At 38.7% G+C, this 12,438-nt stretch overlaps 1 protein-coding gene across 4 annotated transcripts in view; it reads left to right on the forward strand.

Moving 5' to 3' along the window:
* Window positions 1–297: 297 nt before the first annotated feature.
* The window catches only part of LOC117407408 (high affinity cationic amino acid transporter 1-like), a 32,074-nt gene continuing 19,933 nt past the window's right edge, over window positions 298–12,438 (forward strand). For 2 of the 4 annotated variants that reach the window (XM_034012402.3, XM_059028736.1), the window contains exons 1-5: window positions 6,523–7,021; window positions 7,177–7,577; window positions 9,674–9,832; window positions 10,623–10,794; window positions 10,905–11,038. In XM_034012402.3, coding sequence (XP_033868293.1) covers window positions 7,208–7,577; window positions 9,674–9,832; window positions 10,623–10,794; window positions 10,905–11,038 — 835 coding nt within the window. In that variant the 5' untranslated portion in view covers window positions 6,523–7,021; window positions 7,177–7,207. Of the gene's footprint in view, window positions 383–5,997; window positions 6,110–6,522; window positions 7,022–7,176; window positions 7,578–9,673; window positions 9,833–10,622; window positions 10,795–10,904; window positions 11,039–12,438 lie in introns of those variants that run through there. The other 2 variants (XM_059028737.1, XM_034012403.3) reach the window with 2 other exon arrangements.

Here is a 12,438-nt window from a genome sequence, read left to right on the forward strand (position 1 = left end):
TGGGCGGGAACAAAAGAACCAAATGTACTGTATGTATAGAGTAGTGATACATGATGTCGTTTATGTAGACACACTGTTAAAAACAAACTAAAAAACTGCTTCAAATGCGACTTCCAGTGTGTTGACTAATAAAAGTGTTTTGGTATTGCTCAAGGATGTGTTTGTGGCGAAGTGAGTGACCCGCAGATCTACCAGTAAAAGGGCTCTGGGGGCAGGCATAACTGCTGCAATGACTGACAGATTGAGCAGCTGCAAAGCCTGTGACATGTGATGCAGTAATTTGCTATTTGTAGGGGTGTAGCACACATTCTGTGTAGTGGAACATTACTGCTGAACACACTTTGGTGTCTCTTGCTGTACGTGAAGAGCTGCATTTTTTTTTGTAAGTATGGAAGTGGCCTATATATTCCTTAGTTCAGTGGAAACTTGGTACTTTTGAAGGTAATTTGGTTCCATTGTTTTCTTGTGTTCCATGATTTTGTGTTTCCATGCAATTTACTTTTATTATGGTCTTACAGAGTAAAACATGCAGAGATGATTCACTAAGTTTTAGGTCAGCCTATTTGAATGCTTTATTTAGATAATTCAATAGTCATAGTTGCGCAGTAGTAGTTTATTTTTCTCCCAGGTTCGAATTGTTTTAACATTGATTGCGCTTGATTTACAAATATAGTCATGATTTTATATTTGATACTTTATTGGACTAATTTAGATAATAAATATTGTATTCACATGTTTTTGATATGTATCATCAAGTCATTTTTTCTTGTAATTACAATACTTGGATATTACTGCTTAGAAAGTTAGCATGATGCAACCAAAATCACTATTTGCTCATCCAATGTATGCTCTGTCCGGGATCTACTCCGATTTTGAGCCGGACGTTATGATTGAATTCTGAACAAAAATGCGGTAATTAATCATACATAATATAGCATGGTGTATCAGCAAGTATGGGATCCCTTTCTTTTACAGTTTTGTAAGATTTTAACTTGTTATGGTTTTAGTTTTTTTGTTGTTTTCACTTATTTATCTGATAATCCCAGAAATTTGTTGTGCTACTCTTTTTTTTACTGCAGATTGGTAATACAGTGAGAAGCATGTCGGCAATTTTAATTCAAGTAGCCTTAAAAACAACAGAGGAGATGTACTTTGTAGGGACATGCTTGTTTATTGTTATGATGTTTTCCTTTTAGAAGTTTGTACTATGTTTTAAGGAAGTGTTTTCTATTTTTACTGAGTTTGTAAGGTTTTTGCTGGGCTACTGTGTGCAAAGTTTTTCCCTCTGAAATGTTTTGCAACTTTTGTATTGTGTTCTCATCTGCAGGAAAAGTACAGTAAATTCACTACGGTGTAGCTCAACATGATGTAATTGCTGATACGATGTTGAACATGATACATAGTACTATATCCATGCATTATATAATGATTGCACTATATTATGATCTGCATGTTGTTTATATGTATCACTCGTATAGCAAGGTTGTTCCCGAGGTAAACTCAGCAGCACTTCAGTTATTACAAATTTACAAGTTTAGGCAAAACATTTAAAAGTTTAGGCAAATTTACAAGTTTAGGCAAAACGTTAGTACTGTGTGTATATGTATATATATATATATATATATATATATATATATATATATATATATATATATATATATATATATATATATATAGTGGCTCTCAAAAGTATTCACCCCCCCTTGGACTTTTCTACATTTTATTGTGTTACAAAATGGAATCAAAATTGATTTAATTAGGAGTTTTTGCCACTGATCAACACAAAAAAAGTCCATAATGTCAAAGTGAAAAATAAAATCTACAAATTGTTCTAAATTAATTACAAATATAAAACAGAAAATAATTGATTGCATAAGTATTCACCGCCTTTGCTATGACACACCTAAATAAGCTCTGGTGCAACCAATTGTCTTTAGAAGTCACATAATTAGTTGAATGGAGTCCACCTGTGTGCAATTAAGGTATTTCACATGATTTTAGGTTAAATACACCTGTCTCTGGGAGGTCCCACAGTTGGTTAGTACATTTCCTACAAAAACTACATCATGAAAACGAAGGAACATTCAAAGCAAATCCGGAATAAGGTTCTTCACAAGCACCAATCAGGGGTAGGGTAAAAGAACATTTCCAAGGCATTGGATATCCCCCGGAGCACAGTAAAGTCCATTATTAAGAAATGGAGAGAATATGGCACAACTGTGAATCTGTCTAGAACAGACCGTCCTCAAAAACTGATTATCCGGGCGAGAAGGGCACTAGTCAGGGAGGCCATCAGGAGGCCTATGGCAACTCTAAAGGAGTTACAGTCTTCCACGTCTGAGCTGGGAGACACTGTGCATACAGCAACAATAGCCCGGGTGCTTCACAAAACTGGCCTTTATGGGAGAGTGGCAATGTGGGAGACTCTGAGACCAAGTGGAAGAAGATTCTATGGTCTGATGAGACCAAAATAGAGCTTTTTGGCCTCAACTCTAAGCGCTATCTTTGGCACAAGCCTAACACCGCACATCATCCTGAGAACACCATCCCTACCATGAAGCATGGTGGTGGCAGCATCATGCTATGGGGATGCTTCTCTGAATCAGGGCCTGGAAAGCTTGTGAAGATAGAGGGCAAAATTGATGCAGCAAAGTACAGAGAAATCCTGGAAGAAAACCTGCTGAAGTCTGCAAGAGACCTGGGACTTGGGAGAAGATTCATCTTCCAGCAGGACAATGACCCCAAACATACAGCCAAAGCCACACTGGAGTGGCTTAAAAACAAAAAGGACAATGTCCTGGAGTGGCCCAGTCAAAGCCCGGACCTCAATCCAATTGAGAATATGTGGAAAGAGTTTAAAATTGCTGTTCACCAAAGGTCCCCATCCAACTTGACGGAGCTTGAGCAATTTTGGAAAGAAGAATGGGCAAAAAATTGCAGTGTCCAGATGTGCAAAGCTGGTAGAGACTTATCCAAATAGACTCATGGCTGTAATTGCTGCCAAAGGTGCATCTACCAAATATTATATATATATATATATATATATATATATATATATATATATATATATATATATATATACACAGTGCCTTGCATAAGCATTCACCCCCCTTGGACTTTTCCACATTTTGTAGTGTTACAACCTGGAATTAAAATTGATTTAATTGGGATTTTTACCATTTGATTTACACAACATACTTAACACTTTGAAGGTGAAAAATATTTTTTTATTGTGACACAAGAGTTAATTAAACAAAAAAAGACATTTGTTGGTTGCATAAGTATTCACCCCCCTGAGTCAATACTTGGTAGAAGCACCATTGGCAGCAATTACAGCTGTGAGTCTTTTTGGGTAAGTCTCTACCAGCTTTACACATCTGGATCCTGTTTATTGTTGCATTGATAAACACAATCCAGTCTTTTACAGTCTCTCTCTGATGCATTACTACAGTATGACATATGGAATATTATTGACCTCATGGAGAGGTCTGTTTTAGGCCCTTTTTTACTTAAGGTAAATTTAACTTATCAAAGAGGAGCAACTTTTTTATTTAGCCTGCATTAAAATAGAAGCTGGAGAGCTGGAGTTTTCAATGAACTGATGTATTACAGTTGCACTGGATATGAAGGCATAGGGACAGATTTACCAAGCTTTTCATGGGTGCAAACAGTTCAAAAGTGATGTCTTCACTATCTTCCATGACAGCAGATACCATATTCCTTTGAATTTAAGACATCCATGAATTTAAGATGCAGCCCATCTTTTTAGAAGAAAAAACTGGTTAAAGTGCGTCATCAATTCGTGGTAAGTACAGGTGCAGTGATTTGCCTTTGTTCCTAATTTTGTGACATTGTGCTGGATATTGTAACGGCATGGAACACTGATGGACCAATCAGCATGCAGCATTCTTTCACTGTTTTATAAGGAAAGTTCTGATAGATATCAGGGATCATTCTACATTTATTTTTGGTTATCTGCTGTATATTGTGAACCCATTTTTATAGGATACGTCTAGAACTATTAGTAGTTCTTTTTACCTTGTAATATATCATTTGAAAAGTTGTAAAACTTCAGGTAAATAAATACCTTGCAATTATGAAGAAAAAACATATGATGCATTAAGACATACTATAAGAAGTGACCTACCAGGAACAGAGGCATTTAAAAGTTCAAAGAATTCTCACAACTACTGTATGATCTCAATTTATGTAAAAGGCCATGGAATGAGTAATCCAATAACTTTTTTGTCTAAATAAAGGTCAATAACTTTCATCATATAGATAAAACAAACTATATTATTATTAGAAGAGCTTATATGTTTTTGTAAACCCACCAGCACCTGCTAATATCTCAACATTTTTAGATGTTGTCTTCATTTTTTCTGTGTTTGGGAAACTGTATGTTCCCATGGCTTTGATCTGTAACTTAGAGTAAGTAGCGGGGCTCCAAAAAATATAGCGCTACACGTCCCTACGTGTTGCTACAACTGTTTAAATATCATACCTGTAATTTTTCATTTCATGAACATCCTGACAACTTTTTACACTTTAAAGTTGTTTCAAAGCTCTTTTCAAAATGGCCGCTCTAGTGCACTGATAGTGTCAGGATTATTGCCCACATTGTCAAACAGGTAAGACAAACAATAACGATCCATGATGTGGTACGGAACAGAAAAGCCAGAGCACTTGTTATGTTTTTATTTTATTTTTTTAATCCCTCTAACTGCAGTGATTTTAGAAGACAGATCTCAAAACCCAGTGCACTAGAGCGGCCATTTTGAAAATAGCTTAAAAGTGTAGTGTAATAAGTCAGGAAAAAATTACAGCTACTTACTCTAAGTTTGCTGCCATATTGCGGTCTTGTGACTTTCTGGTTCTATGTGGTTCATGGCTCAGGTAGGGTTGCCAACTGTCTGGTTTTCAACCGGACATCCGGTTTTAAGGGAATTTGTACCATGTACGGTCAGAACCACTGACCGGACAGCAAAACTTTGGTTCTTGTGACTCTTTCTTCCTCACTTTACCGTTTGGATTTCCCTTCTTCCTGCACTACCAGCCAATCGGAGCTCGCTACGTCCTTGTTTCTCTGTCAGCATTCCTCCCTCAACTCTCCGCTGTGCAAGCGTTCTTTTTTAGTGGTCATTTAAGTTTGAGGACTACACTAAAAGATATTCTGCTTTATTTTGCATTTCACTCCTTTGCAGGATTTTTTTGTTCTAGTACTTGTTGGTGTTGCTGCTATAAATATTTAGTCTTTTTTCACACTTCACTGGTTGCAAATCCCCATAATCATTTCAACAGGGTGTGTGTGTGGGTGTGTGCGGGTGTGGGTGTGTGGATGGTGGTGTTGATGTCCGCTTTTTTAAAAATGGAAAGATAACAACCCTAGGCTCAGGGCTTTCTAAAATGTTTTCCCATTAAGGGTGCAGTACTCTCAACTAAAAAAAACTGAAGGTCCCAGAGGATGTAGGGGGTCACAATAAGTAACAAAGTACCTTTTTAAAAAAAAATAAAAAATTTAGTAGTCATGATTTCCATTACACGAGAGTAGATGTTAAAACTTCATGCTGATTTGAACTCGGCTCTCGCCAAGATAAGCACCAACTAAGACGTAGCTTTACAGTAAACTAATGTGATCCATATGCGTCTCCATCCATTTACGTTTCCTTCCATATGATGATGTAGATATCCTTCTGTCTGGTGTTAATGGCTGAAGTGTAATGCTGGCTCCAGGGATCAGCTTATTTTGCCTCCCTGGCGCATCAGCACACACAACGGCTGCGATGCTGGCTCCGGGGATCAACCAAAGTGCGGCCTCCCCAGCGCATCAGCAGTCACCAGTTGTTTTTATTATTTTCTCCCCAATTTGGAATAGCCAATTATTTTTTAGACTCAGCTCACCGCTACCACCCCTGCGCTAACTCGGGAGGGTGAAGACGAACACGCTGTCCTCCGATGTGTGTGCTGTCAGCTGACCGCTTCTTTTATACACTGCAGGCCCACCGTGCAGCCACCTCAGAGCTACAGCGTCGGAGGACAACGCAGATCTGGGCAGCTTACAGGCAAGCCCGCAGGAACGTGGCCAGACTACAGGGGTCGCTGGTGCGCGGTGAGCTGTGTACACCCTGGCCGACCTAAACCCCCCCACCCTGGCACTCGGCCAATTGTGCGCTGTCCTGGGAACTTCCGTCCACGGTCGGCAGTGGAATAGCCTGGACTTGAAGCGGCGACATACAAGCTATAGGGCGCATCCTGCACTCCACGCGGAGCACCTTTACCGGATGCGCTGCTCGGGAGCCCCTTATAGTACACATTTTTTTTGTTTTTTTAATTTATTACAGTTTTGACCATTTTTTAACAATAAGAAACAAATGCAAAATTCCACAAAGACAAAGCACAACCCACTATTCTAGTCAACCAGGCATCACCCACTGCTTTCAATATTAGAGGAGACCAAATGATCCAGAACCATTCAGGTTATTAAATTCATAAATCATGTTTGTTCTCACTTCATATAATAATTGAATAAGCAAGTTAGTTAGTTTGGGGAACTTAGTAGAAAAATATAAGCGAGACCAAAACATGAATTATGATTTATGAATTAAAAAGCTTGGTAGATTCTGAACTTCTAGAGCATTTGGTCTCCTTTAATATTAAGAGCAGTTGGGGATGCCTGGTTGAGTAGAATGGTTGGTCTTCCTTTGATCTTTATGGAATTGTGGTTTTGTGGATTCTTTTGCTATGCCTTTTTTGGTTTTCTGTTTGTGGCTTTGGCTTTTAGTGTTTGTTTCTATTGCTAGTGTCAAAACTTGAATAAATAAAAAAAAAAGATGCGTGTACCATAACATTAAGACTCTTTTGTGGCCCCCAACATTTTCACTGGGACCCCCAAAATGTCCTCATGGACCTTCATTTTTTTTTTTAGTTGAGAGTCCTGGACCCTCAATGGGAAAAAGTTTTGGACAGCCCTAAAGTTCCATTACAGCTGAACCTACCAATATACAGTACAGAGAGAGTGTAGGTTGGTAATTACATTATTTGAATAAAATTAGGAAGTCTGTTCAATTGCGGGCAGTTAGTATTCCCCAGGTAAACTCAAAGCAAGTTCAAAAGCAGGTGAAGAGAGACACAGAGAAACCCAATTTATGGATTTTTTTTCTTCTTATTTCCATTAAGGTTTTTAAAAGGGAATTCTGTTATTGGAAACATGGTCTGTAAATCGCTTCTCGGTTTTGGGAAACAGCTCCTTCGCATCAAAGTGGTAGACTGCAATGCTGAGGAGAGCCGCCTATCCAGATGCCTGAACACATTTGATCTCATCGCCCTTGGGGTTGGCAGCACCCTGGGTGCAGGTGTCTATGTCCTAGCTGGAGCCGTGGCCAGAGAGAACGCAGGGCCTGCCATCGTCCTGTGCTTTCTGATTGCTGCCCTGGCCTCAGTCCTGGCCGGCCTCTGCTATGCAGAGTTTGGCGCTAGAGTACCAAAGACTGGATCTGCCTACCTCTACAGCTACGTGACTGTCGGAGAACTCTGGGCTTTCATCACTGGCTGGAATCTGATTCTGGCCTATGTGATAGGTGAGTATGTGCAGAGGAGGCTTCTCTGTAATTCCATACAATGAAAATGATGTCAGGCATATACCAGATCTTCATTTCCATATGTGTGTATTGCATAAGAATGTGAGCCAGTGCACCTACGCAGAAATGTGTGGTGGACTACATTATTGTTAAAGCCACAATACTGTATATATTATTATGAAAATACTGTAAATGCAAAGTCTTGCTCAACAGACTTAGGGGTTGATTGGATCAACCTATACCCTACTTAGATAAACCATCCCTGGATTTTATTGGAGCATTTTTCAGGACTGAATATTATCACCTATTTTTTGGGGTAATGTCAGCATAACTATCTGAACCAGATATAAAAAATAATGTATTCTACACTACTATGTATGGTTTGCTTGGTTAGGAAAACTTGCTACAGCAATGCTCCTTGACTTTAAAATTGGTTTTACACTGAGAGTGCAGGGCTATGGAAATAACAAAGCCATGTTTAATAGTAATCATCATCTGCTCCAATCCACATTTATATATCCTGTATCCCAGGCAAAGGGCTATAATATGGTCCACAGAAATCTGAATGTAGCATAAAACTACGACAAATGTACCAATCTAATTAAACATATATGTAAACATTTGAGTTTTTGGCATTACCTTTTGAAACGACTGGCCCATGTTAACGATCTAGAAGTCTACTAGTGTTTCTCCATGTACCCCACCCCCAGCCCCTCTCATACGGACACATGCTCATTCCATCACTTTTAAAATTCTGACACCACAGACCACAACAAGATTGTACACATTATCAGAATGGTTTAACCATTAAGAGTTTTTTTTCAGAATGCTGCCTGCTTTACTTGCTCTGTGGCAGACTTCTTTCTTTCTGCTGTTTTATTGTATTACATCTCTGCTCATAGAATACACCAGCAGGTGTTAAATACATCTATCTTTTTTATGACTAACATCTAGCTGAAGTTAACTTCAGCTGGGGACTTCCAAATCTAAAAGTACCTTAACTATGGAATGATTAATTTTGTCGCACAACAGTCACAATTAACGTATTTAAAATCATTACACATTTTTCATAACAATAGGTTGTAGAATACTAGTCAGTCATTTGGCTGCTTCTAAGAGACTGTGACCCCTGTTATTGAAAGTCCTATAGGAATTAGAACTTAGAAATAGTAAGAAAATAAACAATACACAAATTATAATTAGGCCACTGAGGATCACAAAGATTTAGTGCATTTCAGTGCTTTCATGTGACCTTTACTTTATCATATCTTTCAACATCACACTGCTGGATATTTATAATACTTCAGGGCACACCTATATCATAACATATCTCCCTAAATATATCCCATTAGACAATCACAAGTGCATTTGGGTAGCTGGTGATAAACAAACCAGGAGGAATTTCTGACAGATCATGACCACTGCTCACTTCCTACAAATAGAACAGGTTTAAATCATGAAATGCACAGCCCACAGGAAACACCCCTGAACATCTCCTCCCCCTAATACAAAAGAACACCTATCCCATTTACTCATTAGGAGAGGCAATCGCTGGCAGGCTACCCCTACTGCTGCATACTGCTTAAGTCTTTGAAGCTAGCACCCTGTTCTTCACCTGCGGCAAAACAACCACAAGGGCTGGATTCAATAATAAAACAATTATAATTATAAAAAGAAATTTAAGATTTCTTATGACTAGCATTAGTCCCATCTTTCCATAGCAGTCCACATTTCTAAAAAATACAAAAACTTAAAAGCAATTCTGGTGACTTTATAAAACTCAAGATTTAAGTACGCCTGTGGCCTCAATAGAGTGATCTAACATATCTAAGTACAGATGGTACACCAGAATTAAAACAAACCTGTACAGCATTGTTTTTGAAAAAATCATATATTTCTGAATTAAAGTTTTAAACAACAAACAAACAACCAAAAGTTTTTCAACACAAGAAAAGACAAGTTACATAATTCAAACCATTACAGGTTTTACTGTAAGTCTTGCATGCAAATAGCCTCAACAAACGATTGAACCGAGCATGGGAGAAAAAAAGATATACATCTTGCATATACAAATATTTCCATTTTGCTTTCCACAGGTACATCGAGTGTAGCTCGAGCGTGGAGTGCTACCTTTGATGAGCTCATCGGCAAACACATCGAACAGTTCTGCCGGGTACACATGCCAATGAAGGCCCCTGGAATCTTAGCAGACTACCCTGACATATTTTCTGTATTCATTATCCTTGTTTTAACAGGTAAGATTGTTATTGGTATTTATTGTACAGGATCGTGGGATCGGTGCTGTTCCTTTAGGATAGGCACATGCCATCTTGGCTCCTAGTCAGCGCAATGGCGTGTGATGTCTGTTGGTAAGCTTGAGTAGTGATGATAGTGGTTTGTGTTGTGTGTATGAAATAGAATTGCTGGTTATGTTAACCCTTTTACCTTACTGTATCAAAGCAAGTAATAATGAGTCACATTCATTATATATTTGTTCGTTTTTTGTGCTAACCCTTTCTTCCACACAGTTTAAAGTTTTTTTGCAACATTATGAATACATTTTGTACAAGAAATGCTACAGGATATTTTACAAATATTAACAATCTAAGAGTATATGATGTTATCCTCCCCAAATTAGTGTGCAAATGTATCTTGTCTAAATCACAAAGAGGTTAGACTTTGCATGTTAGACAATTGTGCCTGTGATTTAAATTTTAGTCACTAAGATATGCAGTCATACATTCTGACAGTCTATTTGAGGATACCAAGATGTTTAGTAAGCTTTTAGATTGTGGGGTAAAAACAGGCAACAAGTTCACTCTCACTGTCTTTTGTTTGTCAGTTTACTAAGAATAATTAAACATTTTAATGTAACGTAAGGTATATCTGATACAATGGCATTTCAGATGGCTGTATCACATCAATATCATGGTCTCAGTAATTCCCATCAGAAACGAAATGCAGGCTGATCAAATACCTTTAATGTAACAGCTTTATTACAAACTAGTATCAGTGATTTAACAGTAGGTTTACCATCTCTTCCAGGGCTTTTAGCTTTCGGTGTGAAAGAGTCTGCCATGGTTAATAAAGTCTTCACCTGCATCAATGTCCTGGTTCTGCTTTTTGTGGTTGTGTCCGGTCTAGTGAAGGGAACTATAAAGAACTGGCAGTTGACTGAAGAGGAAATGATCAATGGAACCAACATTTCAACTTTTAAGTGTGTATAATAAAAAAAATTACTAATAAAACACCAGGAAAACAGTAACCAGTATTTATTTATTTTTGCACTGTGCTTTTTAAGATCATCTTGCATTTTTTTTTGTTCAGTCTTACAGAGGAAGAGTCTCAGGTGTGGAAGTATGGAGCTGGTGGGTTCATGCCCTTTGGTTTTTCAGGAGTCCTCTCGGGAGCAGCCACCTGCTTTTATGCCTTTGTGGGATTTGACTGCATTGCTACCACAGGTATGGACAAGGCCTTTGGAGACGTTTCAGCTTAGCAATACCACCACATAACAAATGGCATTAACAGAAATTTGAGGTCAAAGTATTTCCCTTATTTGAACATTTACCGTCTGTAAAAATGTAAAAACAAATTGTGACTTGTATTTGTCTCTTGCTGGCTTTGGTTGGAAAAAATGTATCAAAAAACAACCATCTAATGCTGACATTGGATATTGTCTAGACCAATCCGTGCACTGGATAACATGGCATCAAAAGTCCAAAGAAGTTATTAAAACAGCAGCTTTGAACAATGGCCCGCCCCATGCCAGTCATTTCGCCCCATGCCAGTCATTTGATACAGCTTTTCCAATGCTCTCTCTTTCAAGACTTTTGTTTCAGCTTTGAACGAATCCCTGTACAAACTTGTCATTTTATGACAACCTGTGATTTCAGACATCCAATGCTAATGGTGGATGATATATTGTCTGCATCTCTTTACAAATTGACTGCACTAATAAAAATATATACACGTTCATTGTTGAACCTAAATCAATTAATGTGTCTAAAAGGCTGCTAGATTAACCAGTTTATTTTAATCAATTACTGTTTAAAATTGCTCAACCTTTGCTTAATTTAAATGATGTCTTCTGAACTGAATATCATGTATTTCCTTGGAGAAGAATAGATGGTGCAGATATTTTTCTGTTAAACATTGATTAACTGGAAATTAATCATATGGTTAAGTGGTGTTGAAAAGCAATTGATAAAATGTAATAACTAATCTGTCAATCTTTATTAATGAATTATTATTTTAAGCTCATCTGTCAATGGGGATATACATTTTATTAGTGCCGCCAATTTATAAACCAAAGCAGGCTTGGGACAATTTGCCATCCGATGACAGCATTGGACTAATGCAATCGTCCACCACTGTCCGCATTGAATGATGTTTGAAATTCCGACTGTCATGAAAAACAACTTTAAGGGGTCTCAACGAGCACGGGGCAAGGGACCGTACCCATCAGCGCCGGACTGCTTTGCAGGGGTGGAGGTCGGGGCAATGGTGGTGCTGGGCACTTCAGCTCCTCTTCCTCAGACAGCTGCAGCTCCTGCTGCAGCTCGGGCACTGCCGGTTTTATCTCAGGAGCAGGCAGCTCCGGTTCCAGAGCTTGCAACTCTGGTTCTGGTGCAGGTAGAGGCGACTCTTGCTGGGGTGCCGGCCACACCACCTTCTGAAGCACCAGCTCCAGCTTAACACGAGGAACTCCAGTTCCTGTGAGGGCAACCCCCACTCTTGCCTCTACTGCTGCTTGCTCTCGTGCTGCTTGTGGGTTGCCTCCTGCGTCTCCGCCGTGGACTTCACTAGAGCCCTTATCAGCTCTGCAATGCCCATGTTTATTTATTTATTTATTTTTTCCTGT

This window comes from Acipenser ruthenus, chromosome 8 (genome assembly GCF_902713425.1).
Source record: "Acipenser ruthenus chromosome 8, fAciRut3.2 maternal haplotype, whole genome shotgun sequence".
In the NCBI taxonomy this organism is placed as follows: Eukaryota; Metazoa; Chordata; class Actinopteri; order Acipenseriformes; family Acipenseridae; genus Acipenser; species Acipenser ruthenus.